The 18,772-nt window shown below is 38.5% G+C and overlaps 2 protein-coding genes and 1 non-coding gene across 5 annotated transcripts; 2 read left to right on the top strand and 1 right to left on the bottom strand.

Annotated features, from left to right (window-relative positions):
- The first annotated feature begins 911 nt into the window (after positions 1 to 911).
- On the top strand, positions 912 to 11,064 carry Rnb (BTB/POZ domain-containing protein Rnb). 2 transcript variants are annotated; one of them, XM_022086068.2, is made up of 13 exons: positions 912 to 1,278; positions 1,389 to 1,816; positions 2,088 to 2,311; positions 2,832 to 3,009; positions 3,588 to 3,774; positions 3,930 to 4,117; positions 4,786 to 4,976; positions 5,214 to 5,336; positions 5,731 to 6,112; positions 6,866 to 7,086; positions 7,946 to 8,194; positions 8,366 to 8,618; positions 9,109 to 11,064. In XM_022086068.2, exons 2-13 carry the CDS (start codon positions 1,562 to 1,564, stop codon positions 9,691 to 9,693), a joined length of 3,036 nt encoding a protein of 1,011 aa, XP_021941760.2. In that variant the 5' UTR covers positions 912 to 1,278; positions 1,389 to 1,561; the 3' UTR covers positions 9,694 to 11,064. The 2 variants fall into 2 exon arrangements, with proteins under 2 accessions (XP_021941760.2, XP_087205089.1); XM_087348963.1 differs by having other exon boundaries at positions 912 to 1,285.
- Positions 11,065 to 11,568: 504 nt separating this feature from the next.
- On the bottom strand, positions 11,569 to 11,731 carry LOC147873800 (U1 spliceosomal RNA). The gene has a single exon (XR_015535265.1). It is a non-coding gene; the product is annotated as a U1 spliceosomal RNA (small nuclear RNA).
- A 654-nt stretch (positions 11,732 to 12,385) lies between these two features.
- Nle (notchless protein homolog 1) lies at positions 12,386 to 18,748 on the top strand. 2 transcript variants are annotated; one of them, XR_015535199.1, is made up of 12 exons: positions 12,386 to 12,539; positions 12,822 to 12,973; positions 13,124 to 13,284; positions 13,887 to 14,023; positions 14,420 to 14,594; positions 14,835 to 15,027; positions 15,184 to 15,310; positions 15,791 to 15,922; positions 16,463 to 16,580; positions 16,974 to 17,046; positions 17,690 to 17,816; positions 18,623 to 18,643. XR_015535199.1 is itself a non-coding variant. In XM_022086092.2 (12 exons), exons 2-12 carry the CDS (start codon positions 12,833 to 12,835, stop codon positions 18,633 to 18,635), a joined length of 1,428 nt encoding a protein of 475 aa, XP_021941784.2. In that variant the 5' UTR covers positions 12,386 to 12,539; positions 12,822 to 12,832; the 3' UTR covers positions 18,636 to 18,748. The 2 variants fall into 2 exon arrangements, 1 of the variants encoding a protein (XP_021941784.2); XM_022086092.2 differs by having other exon boundaries at positions 16,974 to 17,077; positions 18,623 to 18,748.
- The last annotated feature ends 24 nt before the right edge of the window (positions 18,749 to 18,772 follow it).

Genomic DNA, 18,772 nt, shown 5'->3' with positions numbered 1-18,772 from the left:
TGCTTTTAAATGAAATAGTTTTTATACATCACCAGAGACCAAATTTCTCCATTCTGCCCAGTTTCCTACTTTTAATGTGGGTTCCATATTTTTTGGTAAATCACAGAAATATTGATTTTGCTCATTTACTACTGATTCACTTTCTTTAATTCAAGTGAGAGATATAAAATCTCTTGCTAGTTGAAGTTTATAAAAATATTAACTAGTTTAAAATTGTGGCTGCCAGTCCTTGTTACTTTGGCTTTCTCAACTGAATTTGTCCATCATTCAGTCATTTGTCTTCAAATTGCATCATTAATCTGTAATAAATTGCATTTGAGGTCCTCATGGCAACAAGTATGAAGATGGCTGTCTTGCGGGTTGTAATGCCATATAATCTGGTAGAAGTTTACCAACATTTCAGAGCTACTTGATGCCTCCATTGCCTTGAAGATGGAGGTGACGAGGACCAAACTTCTACCATACAACTTGGTTTTCAACAAATCTGCATTTCCAATATTTAAGAGTTACTGGTGCCTACAAGTTTTAATGATTCATAGATTAGTGCTAGTTCCGGGATTACAGACAATTGGCACCAGCAGAAATATTGCCTGGTGGTATGGCATGGAGGTTTTACTCTGATAATTAAGTAGTTCACCAAGCAATATTATTTTGTGTAAGATATGTTTTTGATACAACATTGTATTCCCATCCCATGTGGCCAAGGTATGATGTAGAGCTGATCATGAAACTTTACAATTTACCAGGGAGAATATTTTATTTCGAGACAAACGGAAACATGTTTATAGGTGTGGCCCGGAGTAAGTTGTTATGAATCATCTGACCCAGGAGACGTAGTTCGGTCATCCCTGGTATTAATCACGTTTTACCTCTGGGAAAGCCATATTATATCTTTGGAATTTGAGGCAGTATTTTTCAGAGGAAAAATGTATTGTAACCCAGAAAGTATGATGCGTAATGTTATGTACGAATTTACATTACGTTTAGCAAATAGGATTTGATGGCACGTCATAAGCATTTCAGAAAACTAAAGTCATGTAGTCTGCTTTTGGCAGTCGGGCATGGTAAATTTTGTGAACATAAAATGTAACTAAGGAACTTCAAACAAAACAACACAAAAAACAGCTGAGATCGTGTACTTTGGAATTAACTGTTCAAGAAGATATGAGTGGACACGAACACATCCGCGTAAAGTGAACTACAATGATGTAAAGATACTTTCTTGTTGCAAATTGACAGCACTGTGATCGTGAAAAGAAGAAGAAGAAGAGTAATTAGGTACGTGGTAAGCAAATTTTATGTAACTATTAATTTAATGTTTTACATAAATGCTCCGTTTGCTGAAAGTATAAGATTTAAGGTAAATGTATTATGTTCTTTTGTTTCAGCAAGATGGATGAGCTGCTTATATTTACATTTCGTTTGGAAACAAACTGTGAAGCCATTTCCATCGCATCATATGCATAAATACGACCGCTACATTGGAAACGATATGGGAATTATTCAAATTTAATATTTTGTGTATCATAAAAAGGATTTCGAATTGGGTGGTTTGTGAGCGATGATGGCACAAGGAATTAACAAAGATAAACATATTTTCTTAAAACTGAAATCCTCGTCTTCCTCCATTGCATATGATGGCCTTGTGGGAATAAGATCAAATATAATGAAAACTAAAGAAGGATGTAAGATACTCAAGGAAAATAACATTTTAAACGAACTTGTGAATTTCTTGCGTAAGCCAAATGAGAAGATCCTTGATGTGACTCTGAGTATTTTGGGCAATTGCTGTTTAGACAATGACTGCAGGAACGAAGTAAGTGTTTGTTCATATGTGCTATTGAAGATCATGTTATTTATGATTATTTTGGTTTAGTCAGAGTTTGTGGTCTTGTGCCCATTAAAACAATAGTGCTTTCAGATGTAAAAATAATTAAAGTTGAGTCATAATTTATAGGAGGGAGGAGGTGAAGGATTAAAGTCCTTGTTATATGAGTAGTGCTTTCTTGGAATAAAAAAAAGAGGTGATTATTAAAACATATCTGTTCATTGCCAAGATACACCATTGATCAAGATTTATTATGCAGGTAGTCAGTTATGGAATTGTGAGTCCACTTGCCTCAATCATCCACAATATTTCAAGAGACAGTATTCAGTGTCGAGCCTGCCGTTTGGTTGGGAACTTGGCCCAAGAACTTTGCTTTGCTGAGCAGCTACACAATGAAAATATTACACCTTCCATTGTTGCATTGCTGGATACGGATTCTGGTAGTTCAATTGCTACGAGACAGATGGCGGTACGAGCCCTCAGGTTCGTTTACTTTATTTTTTGTACTATTAGCTTACAGTTATGCATGTCTGTGTTTCTTAACGTATTGCACACCAGCTCTGGACATTTACTACTGCTTTGCCCAAAGCACTATGCAGAGTGAAAATATACTTTTACTTTTCTTGTAATGGCTTCAGTCTTATTTGAGGATCAGTAATGTTTCTGACATGATATCTTTTAAAATACAACTGTTTATGTAGTACAGCTGAACTAATCATACAAATATATCTTATTTCTCCTTTCTGGCTATTAACAGCATCAAGTTTATACCTGCTAATCAGGCTGACCACTTTTGCATTTTTGGAGTTTATCAGTTATGGCTAATTAATATTTAATTTTGAGAGTGTGGCTTAAAGTCATACAATATGAATCATTTTAAATGGAATGAGTTGCTGCAGATTGAAAAGAATTGTTATTACAGCAGAAAATCTTCGTGAGAGTTGCAGTTACAGCTGTCTGTATTTCACTCACTTGAGATGAAATTCTTTGTCTTTGTTGCTAGAATGCTGTGGAAAGTGACAAGTCAGAGAGAGAAGATGTTGAACTGCCGTGTGGTGCACGCTGTTGCTCTGCTTCTGCCAGGCAATCAGGAGAGCGTAGGCGAACAGCACTTGTTGCTGGAAGTCGTTAAAGCCCTGGCAGCATTTACCAGCTGCTGTTCTGAAGAATGTGCTCAGCAGGTAAGGTGTTGTGGAACTGTTTGCTGTGAGGGTCCAAAATTCAGATTGCGCTTCTGTTTTGCAGTTTTTGGGTCTTTTTGAGTGGCAGTGGTCACAGCAGTAGCTGGCAGAAAATTACAAACTAGCAATTTGAAAGAAAGTTCATTAGATATAGACACTGATGATGGAAGTTTAGTGGAAAGAGGCTAAAGAGATTTTGATTGGGAACACATATCAAATTACAGAAGACAGAGAAACTTTTCACTGGTGGATTTGGGCTACAGAGTTCATAAAAGGGCACAGTTGACGCTTTGGAAATTGTTGAACTATTCTTTAATAAAGAAATTATGGAAATTTTACAGCAACACATGGTCTGGTTTGCCATGAGATATTGAACTGTATTTTAGTAGGAAAATGTGAAAAACAAACCATTAACGTACTAATAGACCATACATAACAAAAAATTTAGCAAGGGGTGTGATAATAATAACTACAACAACAATAATATTAATACATTTTTAATTTCTTTATGTCAGTGCTTGTTAATCGTGGTCACGTCACTGTGTTTTTGTTCTTTTCATTTGACCTTTTCCTTTCAGGTTCAGGGAAGTGGCTCAGGCTTCCAACATCTGATGTCCCTGGTTGCATACCCTAGCCTGAAATATTTGGCACTGGAATGCATATGCAATCTGTGTCACGCGACCAGTTCCCGACCAGCTTTGGGCAACGTTGGGACCGTGAAAATCGTAATCAGGGAACTCTCCTGTCATCAGCAGGACAGTACAGGTGAGTGGCGATCTGCATGTTTGAAATTATTTTAAGATTCTGCACGTGGCCTGCTTAGTTCTTTGGCAGTGCCTTTGATGGCTGACTGATAGGAATGGTGGTCAGAGTGGATTCTGAATCATGCAAATAATTATAAAGTTGTTTCTTCTGGACAGAATTTCATACTGAAATGGTGCTGGCACTGTGTAACCTGTGTCGTGAATCTGTGAATCGTGCCAAGATACGGCACGGAGGCGGATTGCCATTGATGCTCAGGATTATTCGTAACTCCTCGGTGGCGTCACTGCGGTCTTCTGTTGTTAATGCTCTTGTACAATTCATGTATGATGAGAAAAGTTTGCAGGTAAGAGTGATTTAATTTGGTTTCGTGCCGATTGTAAGTGTATAAAATATATTTTTTAAATTCCCTTTATTTTATTTTCGTTATTTCAGAGCTTTAAATGTAATGCCATTATATTACTCGTCAATGTTTGGTGCTGGGAACGCATGTCATTGACTTCCCATTGATTTACATTATAAAAGAGTTTCAATTTACGCCGGTTCGTCCAGGAACGCGTCCCCGGCGTAAATCGAGGGCTACCTGTACTGCGTACCTGGCTGTAGGATGTGTTCATTATAGTGAGAGGGATTGTATCAAGTTGCTAATGAGGAAAGGTGTGGAAAATTGAACTGACACATTATCCATCAGATATGACTTCATATTGCCAATATCTTTGCAAGTTTTGGTTGCTGGATGTCACTTAATTTTTGAACAGGCATACGGTGATTCTTTTTGGTGATTGTTGGACGTGAAAATGACACTGCTGCCATTCTTTGGAGTTATTTTTTTAACTGTTTGTGTCAAATGTTCAAATTAAACATGCTTAATTATATAGTCGTGGGAATAAGAGGAATATGTCCGTGCAGATTCCATTATTTTCACAAACTGCGTAAGATGGCAATTTTAAAGTAATAGTAATTACATGTGCTGAAGGGACTGACAATTTTGCTGCATTGCATTTTTTTTTTCAGGAGTTGCTTGGAGAGGGCCTAGTTTCCACATTAATCTGTAAAATTACAGATTTTGTAAAGGAAAATGGGAGAGCACATAGCAAAAGCATTGTACACGAGGAATCGGCGAAGGATTCAGTAAAAGACGGCAGTTGCAATGATAATGTAGACTCTGCTTCTGATACCAGAAGACACCTGTCTCCAATACTCAGGTATATTCATTGCGATAAAAAGATTTAAGGCGTGGAACAGTGAGAAAAATATTGAATTTAGAGTTGCAGATGAAGGTAGAATAGGGGAGATGTTTTGTGTTTCATAATGAGTTAGATGAATTTCACCTGAAGAGATAGGTGTGCAAAGCTGTGGTAAGTGCATTGCAATAAACCTTTCTTATTTCTTTCTGGTAAATTATCTATTTTACCAGGATGCATATATGCCTGTTTTTGTAGAAGCAGCTGTACCTCGTCTGGTCTGAATCGTGCAGACAGGGAGCCGCAGTCGTCGAGACGGAGGTTCCGAGCAAACAGCCCCAGCTACCAAGCTGTAGTCAAGGAACAAGTCCACACGGCCAGGTACTCGTCCTATCCTTTGACGTGCGAAACGGTGGCACTGGCATTCCTCGCTTGTGATGAGAGAAGCATAAAAACAACCGCTCTTAAAACTAGCATTTGTGCTCATGAAGGCTTACAGGAGAGCATATCTCATTGCTCGCACTAAAAAATGTAACCCAAATGATTGTACTTATTTCTGTTGTTATTATAACAGTGAAAATAAATTTAGGTCTTCACAGCAATTAATTACCCCATCTCCTTTTTTTTAAAAAATGAGAATATATGATAATTCCAAGTGTGGTGAATATAATTACTGAACGTAAAAGCATAGTGATTGGCAGTCTTTTTATGTGGATTTTCTGAAGAGGCTCGCTGTCCTGACATAGAACAACGACTCGCCATCTCTGTGTCCCAGGCACTGCAGAGAGCCGAGCCCCGATTACTGTGCGTCTGGTGACTGGAGCCCAGGGAGCCCAAGTAGTATGTGCTTCTCTCCTGATGCTTCTCCCCCGCAGTGGAGGAAGCAGGCTGCCTGCCCTTCTGTAGGCTCGGCCTCTGACGGATTGTCTCCTCCATCTTCTCCTCCCACCTCATACTCGGAAGTTTTTGAAGATGTGGATTATCCAGAAGCATATTCTCCAATTTGCTGTGACCCTGGTGATGTTGATGATAATGGGGAAAATGAGCATGAGCATGAAGAAGAAGAAGAAGAAGAAGATGATGATGATGATGATGATGATGAATTAGCAGCCTGCTTTGTATCGGGGGACACAAGTGAGGATAGAAACAGTGAGCATGTTAGTATCCATAATATTCTTTTTAACTTTTTGCATTTTTAAGTAGCATGTTTTAGTCACTTGGTGTTCGTGCATCGTGGGCAGCAGTGGCAGAACAAAATGAAACAAAAATTTTATAGGTAATGAACATGGATAATTTAAAGTTTAACATATCGTACTGACAGTCAGTTATTTCCTTAAAAACATCAAATGTCATGTGATTGTAACCGTTGTCTGTACTTTGAAAGGCAAGGCTCATTCACACGGTACATATGTTATTTCCGAGCACATCGGTTCTTGTATGAATGAGCAATGGGTGAGGAGGCGTTGATAATGACCCTAGCCAGCAACCATCTTGTGCATAAAGTCGCTTCTTACTGTAGCAATGCAAATAAAATGAAATTACATAGCCAGAAACATGAAGTCTTGAGGTTTGTCGTAAGTAATGACAATTTGGCTCAGATATTTATAGCCATAATATCGTTCCTATTACAGAATGACTTATATCAGAACTGCAGAAGTCATGTTATCTTTTTTTAACATTTCCAGTCAAGGAGGTTATCATGGGGCAGACGTGGCTCGGTTAGGTAGACAAAAACGTGTTTGCCTTTTTGGTGTTTAAACTGCTTTAAACTTGGCTGCTGGTAATACTGAGAACATGATGGCTCATTGGGAGTCCTGAACGTTCAGGTTGTGTTATCCTGGTCAGACATGATTTTTTTTTGTGCTCATAGAAGTCTTTTTAACATGACATAATTATTGTGAAAATAACAGGTTGCACTGAGCCCAGATTCAAAACGGTCAGTTGAGGACAGCAAACATCTCTGTGATGGCGAATTGGATGCAGCGTTGATTTTGCTCTCCAGAGTCTCACACATGGATAGCCCTGTGGAGGAGTTGGCAGCTCATTCCACATTTGCCACCTTGATAGCTTACGTTACTCTAATCAGGGATCCGCATCCGAGAGCATCAAGAATATTATTTCGTATAATCAGGTAACGTGCATTTACAGCTTCTGTGTCAGATCGGTGAAGATGGAGTATGTCGTCGTGTCTGTGCTTCGTTGCGCTTACGATGTCGGCGCCGGCAGAGTTTGTTCTGCATCGTAAGGGCCGTTTGAGATTATAGAACTTGTGCGTGGACTTGACTCATGTTTTACTCTGTTGAGACGTTGGAGTTACTATTTGTACAGCATTTCACAGAAACATATACTGGAAGGCAGTGAGGAGTTTCTACAGAAAAATAAGCTGCCCTTTGTTACCAAATAGTACGGGGCCTATTCATTGTTCTAGAGAAAATTTTTAACTTTCGTGACTTGTGTCAAATAGGCGGTGGTATTCTCCATGGCAGACCATTTGTCACAAAAATTTTGAAGATGTTTACATGAATTATGCTGCCAGACCGTCATTTTTCCAGGTGCTTGAGTAAATGAATATGATATTTTGATTTCTTGTTACTTGTTTGTACTTCATACTCCTTTATTATAGATGTATGGCTATGTTCTTATTTCTTATATTACCTTGTTCCATTACATTTGAATCATATTACTCAAACAGTATGATTTCATGTTTGTTTTACACACTGAGAATTCTTATTTCATTGAAATGATTGTACGTATTTCCCAATAGAACTACATTTCAGTGTGCTCATTTGATGTTCCGTTAAATTTAATGTTATGATAATTAATTACCATTCACTTTCAAAGAAGGTTGGTTGGAGAACTGAAGTATGACTAAAATTTTAAATATTTGTAACCAAGCGTTAGTTACTCTCACAACTCACGCTGTGTAGTAAAGCAACCTGGCCTCATCTACCTTGTCTTCTCTAGGGACATTTTTGTATTTCTTGCTGCAGGAACCACCACTACTTCATGTCGCTTCTTCTGCATCGGTTTGTACCAACTGTACAGTCTCATCTCTGCCAACCACAGCACTCTGCATGCTGGCTTTGCAGCGAGTTCAAGTCGATTGGACTGTCATTATTGTCTCAGATCACAATGTTGGCCCACTCTGGATTTGGTGAAGGTGAATTGGCCCATCATCTTCTGAAAGGGGAGGTGTTGGTTCAGAGGTTACTGGCAGTGTCTGTTCCACATATTGTAAGGTTGGTGCTATTGGATTTTATGCTACGTTTTATAATAAACAAAAATAATGTGGATTACAGACTCGCCTGTAAATCTCTGCATGTATTCTGTCCTACAGATTTGCTGTTACTTCCTTACTTTCTGTTATTGTTGGAACCAGAGGCTCACTTCAGTATCTTGAAACTTTTCAGGACTCAGCGGATCCTGTGGAAGCTTTTGGTGGAGTGTGATGCACTGAGAACATTGGTACACATGTTAGATGATGGCGTTACCGGGGATGATGGCCTTAGGAAGCACGTGCCAGTGAGCCTGACACTAGTTGCTGGTGCACTGGATGTTGCAAATCCCTGTCACCACACCAAAGGAATTCATGACCATGATAAGTGCCCAGATAATATGGATGAAACAGGTTCTGGAAGTTTTGTAATACCAAGTGGTACAGAGGTACGTTGGTTAACAGGAGCATTTTGTGATGTAACAAACATTGATTTCATGTCCTGTCTAATTTTATGGCCCCTGGGCAGACCACAACGTAATGCCTCGGTGAGCTTTCCTTGTAGAGAACTCAAAAGTTTTTGTTTACCTCATTGTCACGTAGAAAGTAAATAAATATTCCTCACGTGCATTGCGTTAATGTTGGATGCCCATTGTGATTCACTTTGTGCATAAATGTCATTGCAGTTACGATCTCCTTGTGACGTTGTGTAATTGTCATGGCACTTTTTAGTGATAGTTTAAATAGACATTGTACCGCATCACTCGCTTCATATACTGGTGGTAATTCTGCACAGAAATAGATCGCTACATTGAGTACTGACTAATTTCCAGTGTCTGCTAACCTTTCTGTACAGGGAGAGCATTCAAAGAAGGTCATAGGCTCATTAGTTCCTTCTGGAACTTCTTGTTTCTGATAAGACGACCTCTTGACTTTCAGGCTTCAGATGATGTGGTATTCCTGTTGCTAGATGATGGCACCACTATTCAGGTTAGCAAGATGCAGCTCTGTTTGCGGTCGCCAGTGTTCGAAGCTATGTTCAGAGGCGATTTCAGAGAATCAAATGAGGAGTGTGTGCCACTTCCTGGAATTTCACGTCATTGTCTTCTCGGTCTTCTTCGGATATTGAAGTTGGGAGGCGTTCCTTCGGGCGTCCCCGATATTGATCTAACTACATCATTAGAACTTGTTGCTGTGTTGGATCGGTTCTTGATACCCGGTAGTGAGCGGCTGACTGATATGATTGTGGGTAAATTCATGTCTCACAGGACAGCAGTTGATATCTACATCAGGTGTATGGAAGCTGGAGATGTTTCTCATTTCCACAGCTTACGTTATGACACAGTGAGGTTTGTGCTTACTTCAGATGCAGCACCTAGCAAGACTGAGAAGATATTCGAGGACCTTCTGCAATGCCCGTACAGGAAACAAGTATTAACGGACATTACGGATATTCTCCAAGAAAGGTTAAATCACATTCCCTGTAAACCATCTAGAATTGCATTGCTAAAAAAATCATTGTAAATATCAGTGAAAAATATATGTGGGTGTATTCAGTAAATTTCCAGAACTGCTTTGTAGTTTATCCTGTAAATACCACAATTTATTGTGTATGCATTCTGCCTTTTTACTAGGCATTTTAATTGTTTGTAATAAGAGTCTAACCCAGTTTTTCAGTGTCTCTGTTACTTCTGTGGTGATACATCTGGCTCATATGACACTTGCCATTTAAATGTGTGTGTTTTGCGTAAAAGGATCAGTGTTAATTTTCCAAACTTGTGTTGAGTGATTGTCATGTGCCATGTGGCATGTCATGAGAGTTGGTGTGTTTCTTGTAAGGCTTTGATACGTGCCTCTTCCTGTAGTTCCTATGAAAACACCTTTCCTTACTTTTCTCCAGTTACTGTATGTCCGGATTGTGAACAGAGGATAGCTGAGTGAGAAAAGCGACTGGCCCAGGTAATTGAAAACTTACTCTCTCTGTAAGTGATTAAAAAAATGTGTAATTGTGATGCCCTAAAATGAATTTTGTATATTAATTGCAGTATAAGAAGTATTCTTATGTTGGTTATACTTGATACTGTTTGTTGTTTTTTGGTAAAATCTGGTACCGAAACTTTTGCCAAAAGTATTTAGGTTATGTTGACTTCTGTTTGACACTGAGCGTCAAAGGATAATAATGTTCTGTGGATGGAAAATGCTGAATGCGCTTTATGTTGCTTCTTGTGCAGCTTCGGATTCTTTTTATTCTAGTCTGACAGTTGGTGTCTTTTCCATTGGTGAAAATAATATGTTGCAGGAAAATGTACTGAGCCTCAACATTTTTCTGATTTGTATAATGCCCACTTACTCATTGTTACAGAGTTAAGTCTAATGATTTCAATGATTTAAGTCATAAATATGTATGCTCTCATATTCTTTGGATTACACTGCAGATTTTTGTTTGTTCCAATATTGAAAATGGGTCGTTGAAGAATGGAAAAGTTTTTTGTGAATTTGTGTGGTCAGTACTGCGAGAGGAAACCCAGTGCTTTGTCGGCAGGTGCCCTTGGAGAATGGCGGTTGCATTATAGGACACAGTTTGTATAGCGTGCATTGTGCACATTTCATCTATAGAATATTTATTCGATTTCATTTTTAAGACATTTCTGTTATACTAGGTGTAGTAACAGATGCTTATGTTATTAATTTTAGTATTTTGATAGTTTATTTAACATGTTGCACATTAATATAACTTTCAGACTTTAAGATTGAAATGAAAAATAATGGTGAGAATGAAAAATAATTTATTATTAAAGAAAGGTTTCTGTTCTGAGATATAGAATATGACTGAAAGACATAAAAATTGTATTGTCAAATTATTTACTGGTGAATAAATATGTATTCGGTATGCAATTGTGATTGTGACTTAATGTTTTGATTAATTGTTTTCAGGTTTATGGAATCACAATTCATGAGTCTTCAATCGAACAGGATTCAATATTGGCAAGAAAATTGATGAATTCAAGGTAACTTTGAATTGTATCAAAGCCTTTCTAAAGCTGAGAGACTGCTTAATGTTTTGATAACTAAGATGTGAGAAGCTGAGAGTAGGGTGAAGGATAACGGTATATTAAACGAGATTTCGGGTTCTCACAGTGATGAGTATGAAGGTGGTTGTATAATCTTGTAGGAATTGACTTTCAATATGAACTTACAGCCGCTATCATCAGGGTGAGAATTGCCTCTTTTAAACTAGGGTTAATTTCTACAAGACTAGATCGGCAGCAGTCTTGAAATTATAGTCTACCCAACAAAGTATCAGATTTAGTAGGGAGTAGCTGGCATTGTTCTCTATATAGCACGAACAAGCAAAACATAATACATATGAGAATGTAATAAATTAAAATGAGTAATTGGACCGGGACAGCGCGAACGCAGTCCCGACTACCAAAAATTACGCGCCCGAGTTACCCACATTTGGGGCAATCGCAGGGGTCAACCCAACCGCAGTGCAATGGAAGGGTCTCACCCTGGGGGAACCGCCTTCAGGATCACGGTAACCCCTACGCCAGGTAAGTATGCTTCATTTTCGAAAGTGTTTCTATTTGAAGCTTCACTAGCAAATGTCACCTGCAAGATGTATATAAAACATCATGTATATAAATTATTCTCTTTTAAATTCTGTCCAGGTCATTAATGAACTGCATTTAAAACATTTATTTCCATCAAACTCCATAAATATATAAAAGTTTTGTATTCTAATAGTTTACAACATTATGTAATTGTATTAACTGGTTCAATTTTAGTATGGAGTCGGTGTCAACCATACTGCTTGTGCAATATTTCGACCATTCTGTACTGACACAATACGATATTAGCAAGAGAGAATATTAGAATTTAGCGTCAGTTTAAGCTAGAGCCATCTGCTATTAATTACAAAACGTTCGTCTTTTACACAGTTTTTGCTGTAATTGTCATGAAGTCTGCGAAGTCCAATTATAAAGTTTGTCCGGAAAATTGTAATTTCCCTCCAACCATTAACATAAAACTACAAAGTAAGATGTAGCCTGGTTTAGAAATATATTTAAGTTTATAATAATTTTTAGTGGAAGTGAGTCTTAAGTTCAAACATTACAAGAAAGTTGTGTTAGGTCTTATTTCTGAGACTCATTTTGCAGCGGAGAGGGAAAATCTTCTTGAAATACATTTTGAAAAGTTGTGTTGGCGGAATGTGTCCGTATTTTATCATCTATGATCATGTGGATTGAGTGTGCTTGTGGTTAAATGAAGGTGTGTTGACATAAGATATAATATTTCAGGTCACGTGGGTGTAAGTGTGATTGCAGCGTGGATTTGCTTGTAGCTGTAATAAATTGCGTTATTGAAAGGTTTGTTTTGCTTTTGTATCATAATTACATCACTACGTTTTGTCGATGTGGTATTTATGTGTCCGTCACGAATTCATACGTTACTCTTTATCGACACATTGCTGCTATGTATTCTAACCTACATTCTGCAGTTCTAACATTTTATCACTAACCTTTAACGCAGTAGAGACCGTTTGAATGAAGTAAAGGTACTTTATTGCCGCTTGTCATATTGTTCATGACTCTTATTTTTGAACTTTATAACTTCAATATGTGTAAGATGTTATAATGCTTGTCATTTAGGTTATTGCACAATGGAAGATGAAAAAGAGACAGTCAGGGTGCTGTCAAGATTCAAGTCAGAAACCGGAGAAGAAATGAGTAGTGTATTGGATCTGCCTTTGGATGTGACTGTTGACAAACTTCAGCTAATCTGCAACGCATTGTTAAAACAGGTTAGTTTAAAAGGTTTTGTGTTTGGAAGTTCCATAAATTATGCTGTACCAGGTCACTGGACTTGAAATCTAAGGGGATGTTGATGGTTGTTACTAAATTGAATAGAACTTGCAGTGTTTTTGTGATGACCTTGAAAATGCAATTTTCAGGAGGAGAATCTTCCTTATATCTTTTTTGTAAATGAGAAGGAGATTAAAGGAACTTTGGAAGCCGCATTGGACAAAGACAAGATAAACACTGAGCATGTAGTGGATATTGTGTACCAGCAGCAAGCTGTATTTCGAGTGCGTGCTGTCACACGGTGTACGAGGTAAAGTAACAAGAATTAAGTTTTCAAAATTCTATAACAGAATTTTACAGTGAATCCATTCAAGACTGGTCATTTTCATTAAAATCTGTCATGGAATTAATGCATTTCCTTATGTCTGCTTTAGCTATAGTGAAAACTGTATCATTATCGTTAAAGCCTTCTCAATAAGGATGCAAAAGTTCCATATATTTTACTTACTACATGCAGTGGTTTATAGAGGACAAGTGGCTGTGGATACACAGCAGTCTAATATAATAGTCTAACCTTTCGCATAGATATGCATTATTTTTCATGCAAACACAGTTTTTGCAGGTAAGAATGTGGTGTACACTTTTATCAATTTACAATCTAGGAAATGAAGTCAAGCCCTAGTGATGTTTGATGTGAGTAGTTTACATACTCAGTCGACTTCAGAGTAGTCTTTTGCTTCTACTTATAAAAAAAGAAAGCTCCAGAAATATTTAATTGATTTCATATAAGGTTAGGTGTCTCAAAAAACTGATTCTTGAGTAATTTTATCAAAACAATCAGTTGGTTAATTAGTGTACTCTCTGACAGGTAAAATTTATGTAATTACTCAAACAGCACTGTGTTAATTTCAGTTCTTTGCCGGGTCATGCAGAAGCTGTGATATCAGCGAGCTTCAGTCCTGATGGCCGCCATCTAGCAAGTGGTTCTGGTGACACCACAGTGCGGTTCTGGGACATATTCACTCAGACACCGGTTTATACGTGCCATGGTAAGAGGAAGACATCAGCAGGTGTAGTTTTAATAAAGAAACACTTGGCCTTCACTAACACAAAATATTTGTAATCAGGTGTTTAGAAATGAATTAGATAATAAATATAAAAAAGTGTCATGAGATGATACACTGTAATTGTGATGTAGATGCCATTACAGCCCTGATTTCAGCAAAATTCAAATGTGTTGAGAAATTTTAGTACTGGAACTCCAACATCCTATTTCATGAAAATCCCTTAAACATTTATTGAGTTGTTACATGCAGCATGGTTTTGGAAAAGCAAATCAGGAAATAAATTAGAATTTGTGCTGTAAATTTTGCAGTTTGCAAATTAAGTGGAGTGGTGTAGCCAGTGAGTAGCCGGGGAGTGCAATTATTTTTTATTTCTTTCAGGTCACAAGCACTGGGTTCTGTGCCTTGCATGGTCACCAGATAGCAGGCATGTGGCTTCAGGCTGTAAGAGTGGCCACATTATTTTGTGGGACCCAGACAGTGGGCAGCAAGTTGGACGGACCATGTCAGGGCACAAGAAGTGGATCACAGCTCTCAGCTGGGAGCCATACCACAAGTGAGTATAATTAAGGAAGGTTGCTCTGCACAAGCAGAGCGAAGCATATAGCGTCACTCATTGGTTTCTTGTTCATTAACCCTGAAGCAGTTTGGTGTCAATGCAGGAACATAATTAACATTTCTTCAGGTGGTGCTTCCTAACAGCAACAACATATTTGTGAGTAATGGGACAGACTATGATTTATGAACGAAAAAACTGTTTGTGGTGTCTGAGCAGATGTTTTTACTGTGTTTCTAGCAACCCAGAATGTCGCCGAATGGCAAGTGGCTCTAAAGACGGTGACATCAGAATATGGGACGTAGTTCTTGGGCAGACTGTGTTGACACTGACAGGTCATTCTACAACTGTGACCTGTGTCAAGTGGGGTGGAGCTGGTCTTCTGTACACGGGTTCACAGGACTGCACTGTGAAAGTGTGGAGAGCAGAAGATGTAAGGTTTGCATTTTGTTAGCGTGATAATGAGCCAGAAGATAAATGCAGGCTGTATTTGAATAATATTTCTGGCTGAATGTGGATGTTTCTGTTTGTAAATGTATTTAGTGCATCCGTAGTTTGGGCATTATATTGAAAATTAATTGGGTTCTAGGGTGTGCTATGTCGAAGTCTGGAAGGACATGGCCACTGGGTCAATACTCTGGCCCTGAGCACAGACTATGTCCTGCGAACAGGACCATCTGATCCTGTTGCAGGACTACATGTTGATCACAGTAAGAGTGAGTACATAATTTTTTTATGTAAATTGTGTACTTATTTCAGAATTTAAGCGTCAGTACAGTATTATGTATGGTGTAGTGGTTAGGATTAATGATGCCCCTAGTATGGATGGCGGTTAGAAACAGGCTTTTTTTGCCAATGGTTTTGCCGCCTCTATCTTCCGGTTAGTGTTGGTGACCACGTGCAATTCAAGATGTGACGCAGAAGATCACATTCTGAATTTTGACCACCGTAGAAGCTTCAAATATCAACCCCTCAGTCTTTGTTCTTTCCGCAGAGAGACCGAGTTTCACGTCCTTACAAATTGGCAGGTAAAATTATAGTTTTGTCTGCGGAATAATATATGCCCAGAAATTTTAAAATGACAAATGTATTAGTTTACTTTTGGGACAGGGGTGAACAAACAGAATTAGTTCAGTGTAAGTTGTTGCCTTCTTCTTCTTCTTCTTTTTTATTTATTTTTTGCTTTAATGCGACAGAGAAGGAGCTGCAGCTGCAGGCGTTGAAGCGGTATGACATGGTTTGTGCTAGAGGAGAGGAGCGGCTCGTGTCTGGCTCTGATGACTTCACTCTGTTCCTCTGGCAACCGGAAAAAGACAGGAAGCCTGTAGGTAAGAATGCAGCTGTTCTGTCTGACTGGACTCATGGATATTCAGTGACTTCTGGGTGCAAGTCGTGAATCTCATTTTCCTCGTTTAGTCTTTCAGGTCTATGAATCTTGTGTTTCTGGTATTATGTGTGTATATAGGTAATGTAAGTAACATTTCACTGTTGAAACACTTCATTGCAGACCGCAAAACAACCGTATCCTCCGTCCGAAATTCATATCCACGCCACTAAGTGGCCTGTAATATGCTCCACTCCTTGCATCAATCTCCCTGTCTGTCTCTCAGGTCTAGATATTTTCTTAAGCACCTCATTTTCATGCGCTTATAATTGGTATACTTCCCTCAGGATAAGAGGCCACATTTCACACCCATACAAAAGCAAATGAACTGATAAAATTTGATTTTGAATATGTTTCTTGGGATGGGTTCCTGGGTGTTTTGAAATATTTTGACATGATTTCCTTGTAGTTACAAACGCGATTTTGTTGCAGATGTGGATTTCCATTTTCTATCAATAAAAAATTTATCTTTTATTCTTTGCAGCACGAATGACAGGACACCAACAACTGGTTAATGATGTAAAGTTCTCGGTTGACACTCGGTTGGTTGCTTCAGCCTCCTTTGACAAGTCTATAAAATTATGGGATGGCCGCACAGGAAAGTGAGTATAGCATTATGTATAAAGTCATTGCCACTGAGAATCTTAGGATGAACAAAACTGATTTCTTTGTTCTGACAAGTTTTTGTTCTATGCCGCACTGGTATTTAAGTTTAGTATTGTGAATACGTGTAGTTTTTAATTTCTAATAAAATTTAAGTTGTGTTGATTCAGGTTTGCTTTTAAAGTGTAAAAAGTAAAGTAAGATTTTTTTGTGGATTGTGAACTTGCAGGGTATGACATCATGTCTTTTAGGTGGTCAGCAACATTCCAGAGTAACATTGTCTCTGTTACATGACACTCCAACTTGTCTGTATATGAGGACTTTGATTGGCTGCATTGTACTTTGTATATTTGTGCTCTTCAGCAGCGTTCAGGTTCACGCTATACTTCCAGGTTTATCACATCTCTGAGGGGTCACATGCAAGCGGTGTATCAGATCGCTTGGTCCCCTGACTCCAGGCTTCTGGTGAGTGGAAGTGCTGACTCTACAGTGAAAGGTATTGTATTTATCTCATAAAAGACACCCACCACTTTATTATGTAGATAGATTCTTTACTGTTAATGCAGGATATGAAGTACACATAGGAGATATGATAAATGGGTACGACTTTTCAGTGGGGATACCTGAATGCAGACATAGGTGTAGGTGGTAATGTGAATATTAACAAAGTAAGATCTGAGGACTAGAGGGTATATGAGCCGGGATAGCTAAGTGAGTATAGTGTCTAGCTGCGGGCTGAACGACCGGGGTTCGATCCCCGACGGGCAGAGGATTTTTCCTCTAGCCTCTGCGTCCAGACTGGCTCTGGGGCCCACCCAGCCTCCTCTACAATGTGTACCGAGGTCCTTTCCCGGGGTAAAGCCGGCCGGGGGCGTGATGCTGACCACTCACCCCCGTCTAGTGCCGAGGTCAAGAAAGAGGAGCTATACCTCCACTCACCCCAAGTGCCTGTATGGCACGTAGCGGAACAAACTTTACTAGAGGGTATGGACTGGATGCATGCGATTCAGAATGGGGTCCACTGACCCTTCAGGTTCCGTGAACGATGGTTAAGCGTAGGCCCATTCAGAAATGTTTGGTTGAGATGCTCTGTGTGTTTGTACCACAGTGTGGAACGTGAAGACATGCAAATTGGAAGTCGATCTGCCTGGCCATGCAGATGAGGTGTTCGCTGTTGACTGGTCACCCGATGGGTTGAGAGTTGTCAGTGCAGGCAAGGACAAGCTATTGAAACTGTGAGTAGTCTGTTCTTTAGTTTTGAATATGAAAAATTAACAAGGCATTCACAACAGTTTCAAGGAGAATGAAATGGAAAACAAGTTCTGTGTTTTTAACTGAAAAGAATCTTTTGTTTATGTACACTTTCAAGTATTAACTACAGCAGAGGTGGTATTATTTCACATCACATCAATTTAAATGAAATTTTGAAAGAATTAATATCTTAAGCATGAATGTTGCAGTTATATAGCAGGCGATCCTGATTGCTAACTGTTCAGGAACCAAGTAATTCTAACTAAATATCTGTCTACTTTTTTGTTTAATCCTAATGCAATAAGCACATTTGCTCTAAAGCTATCCATTGAATTAGAATGTTACATTTCATCTGTTAGAAGTCGTTGCTTGCATAGCCTGTCAAAATTCTTTTCTTAATTTTAGTAGAAGTTGAATGCAAGTTTTTGTGTTGTGTTGGGTGAAGTACTGAATACAATTTTTCAAGAGGAAAAGAAACTTCAGATGTCTGTGTAGTAATGTACTTAACTCTGTTTTAATTACACAGTTGAGTGGAAAGTATTGTGATTTTAGAGACAACTTAGTTTTCAATTGATCCTTTCAAAACGTTTGCAGTGATCTTCTGTTATTTTGACAAAGCATTTTCATAAATATGAGATCAGTTTTATTTGTTCTGTCTGTAATCTCCCCACAGCCAATTGCTGTACAATCATGGGTTGTGCTGCTTTGAAATCTTTGATGTGTTATGTATTTTATTTATGTGTTTTTGCTTAATGACAAGTTTTCATGACAGAAGCCACGTTTGTTTCAGGTGGCAACATTAATTGGAAGAAATGTTAGATTCAGGCAGGCCCTGATTCATGTTTCAGTCAGATGTTTGTACCCATAGAAAGTAGTTTTGTGTTTTTTGTAATAAACGCTCAGTGGTTAAACAGTTGATGGAGTCTCCTCTGCCTCTTCA

The sequence above is a fragment of the Zootermopsis nevadensis genome, unplaced genomic scaffold (assembly GCF_977971745.1).
Source record: "Zootermopsis nevadensis isolate Lab colony 2312 unplaced genomic scaffold, Znev_1.0 Znev_ptg000015l, whole genome shotgun sequence".
NCBI lineage: Eukaryota > Metazoa > Arthropoda > Insecta > Blattodea > Termopsidae > Zootermopsis > Zootermopsis nevadensis.
The sequence above is the reverse complement of the archived record's forward strand: the minus strand, read 5'-3'. Positions and strand labels throughout refer to the sequence as shown.

Coding starts and splice junctions, on each gene's coding strand:
- Nle (XM_022086092.2), top strand. CDS start 12,833: ATGGAAGATGAAAAAGAGACAGTCAGGGTGCTGTCAAGATTCAAGTCA. Junction 15,923..16,462: donor AAAAGACAGGAAGCCTGTAG/GTAAGAATGCAG, acceptor TATTCTTTGCAG/CACGAATGACAGGACACCAA. Junction 17,078..17,689: donor TGCTGACTCTACAGTGAAAG/GTATTGTATTTA, acceptor TTTGTACCACAG/TGTGGAACGTGAAGACATGC.
- Rnb (XM_022086068.2), top strand. CDS start 1,562: ATGATGGCACAAGGAATTAACAAAGATAAACATATTTTCTTAAAACTG. Junction 1,817..2,087: donor ACAATGACTGCAGGAACGAA/GTAAGTGTTTGT, acceptor TTTATTATGCAG/GTAGTCAGTTATGGAATTGT. Junction 8,619..9,108: donor TAATACCAAGTGGTACAGAG/GTACGTTGGTTA, acceptor CTTGACTTTCAG/GCTTCAGATGATGTGGTATT.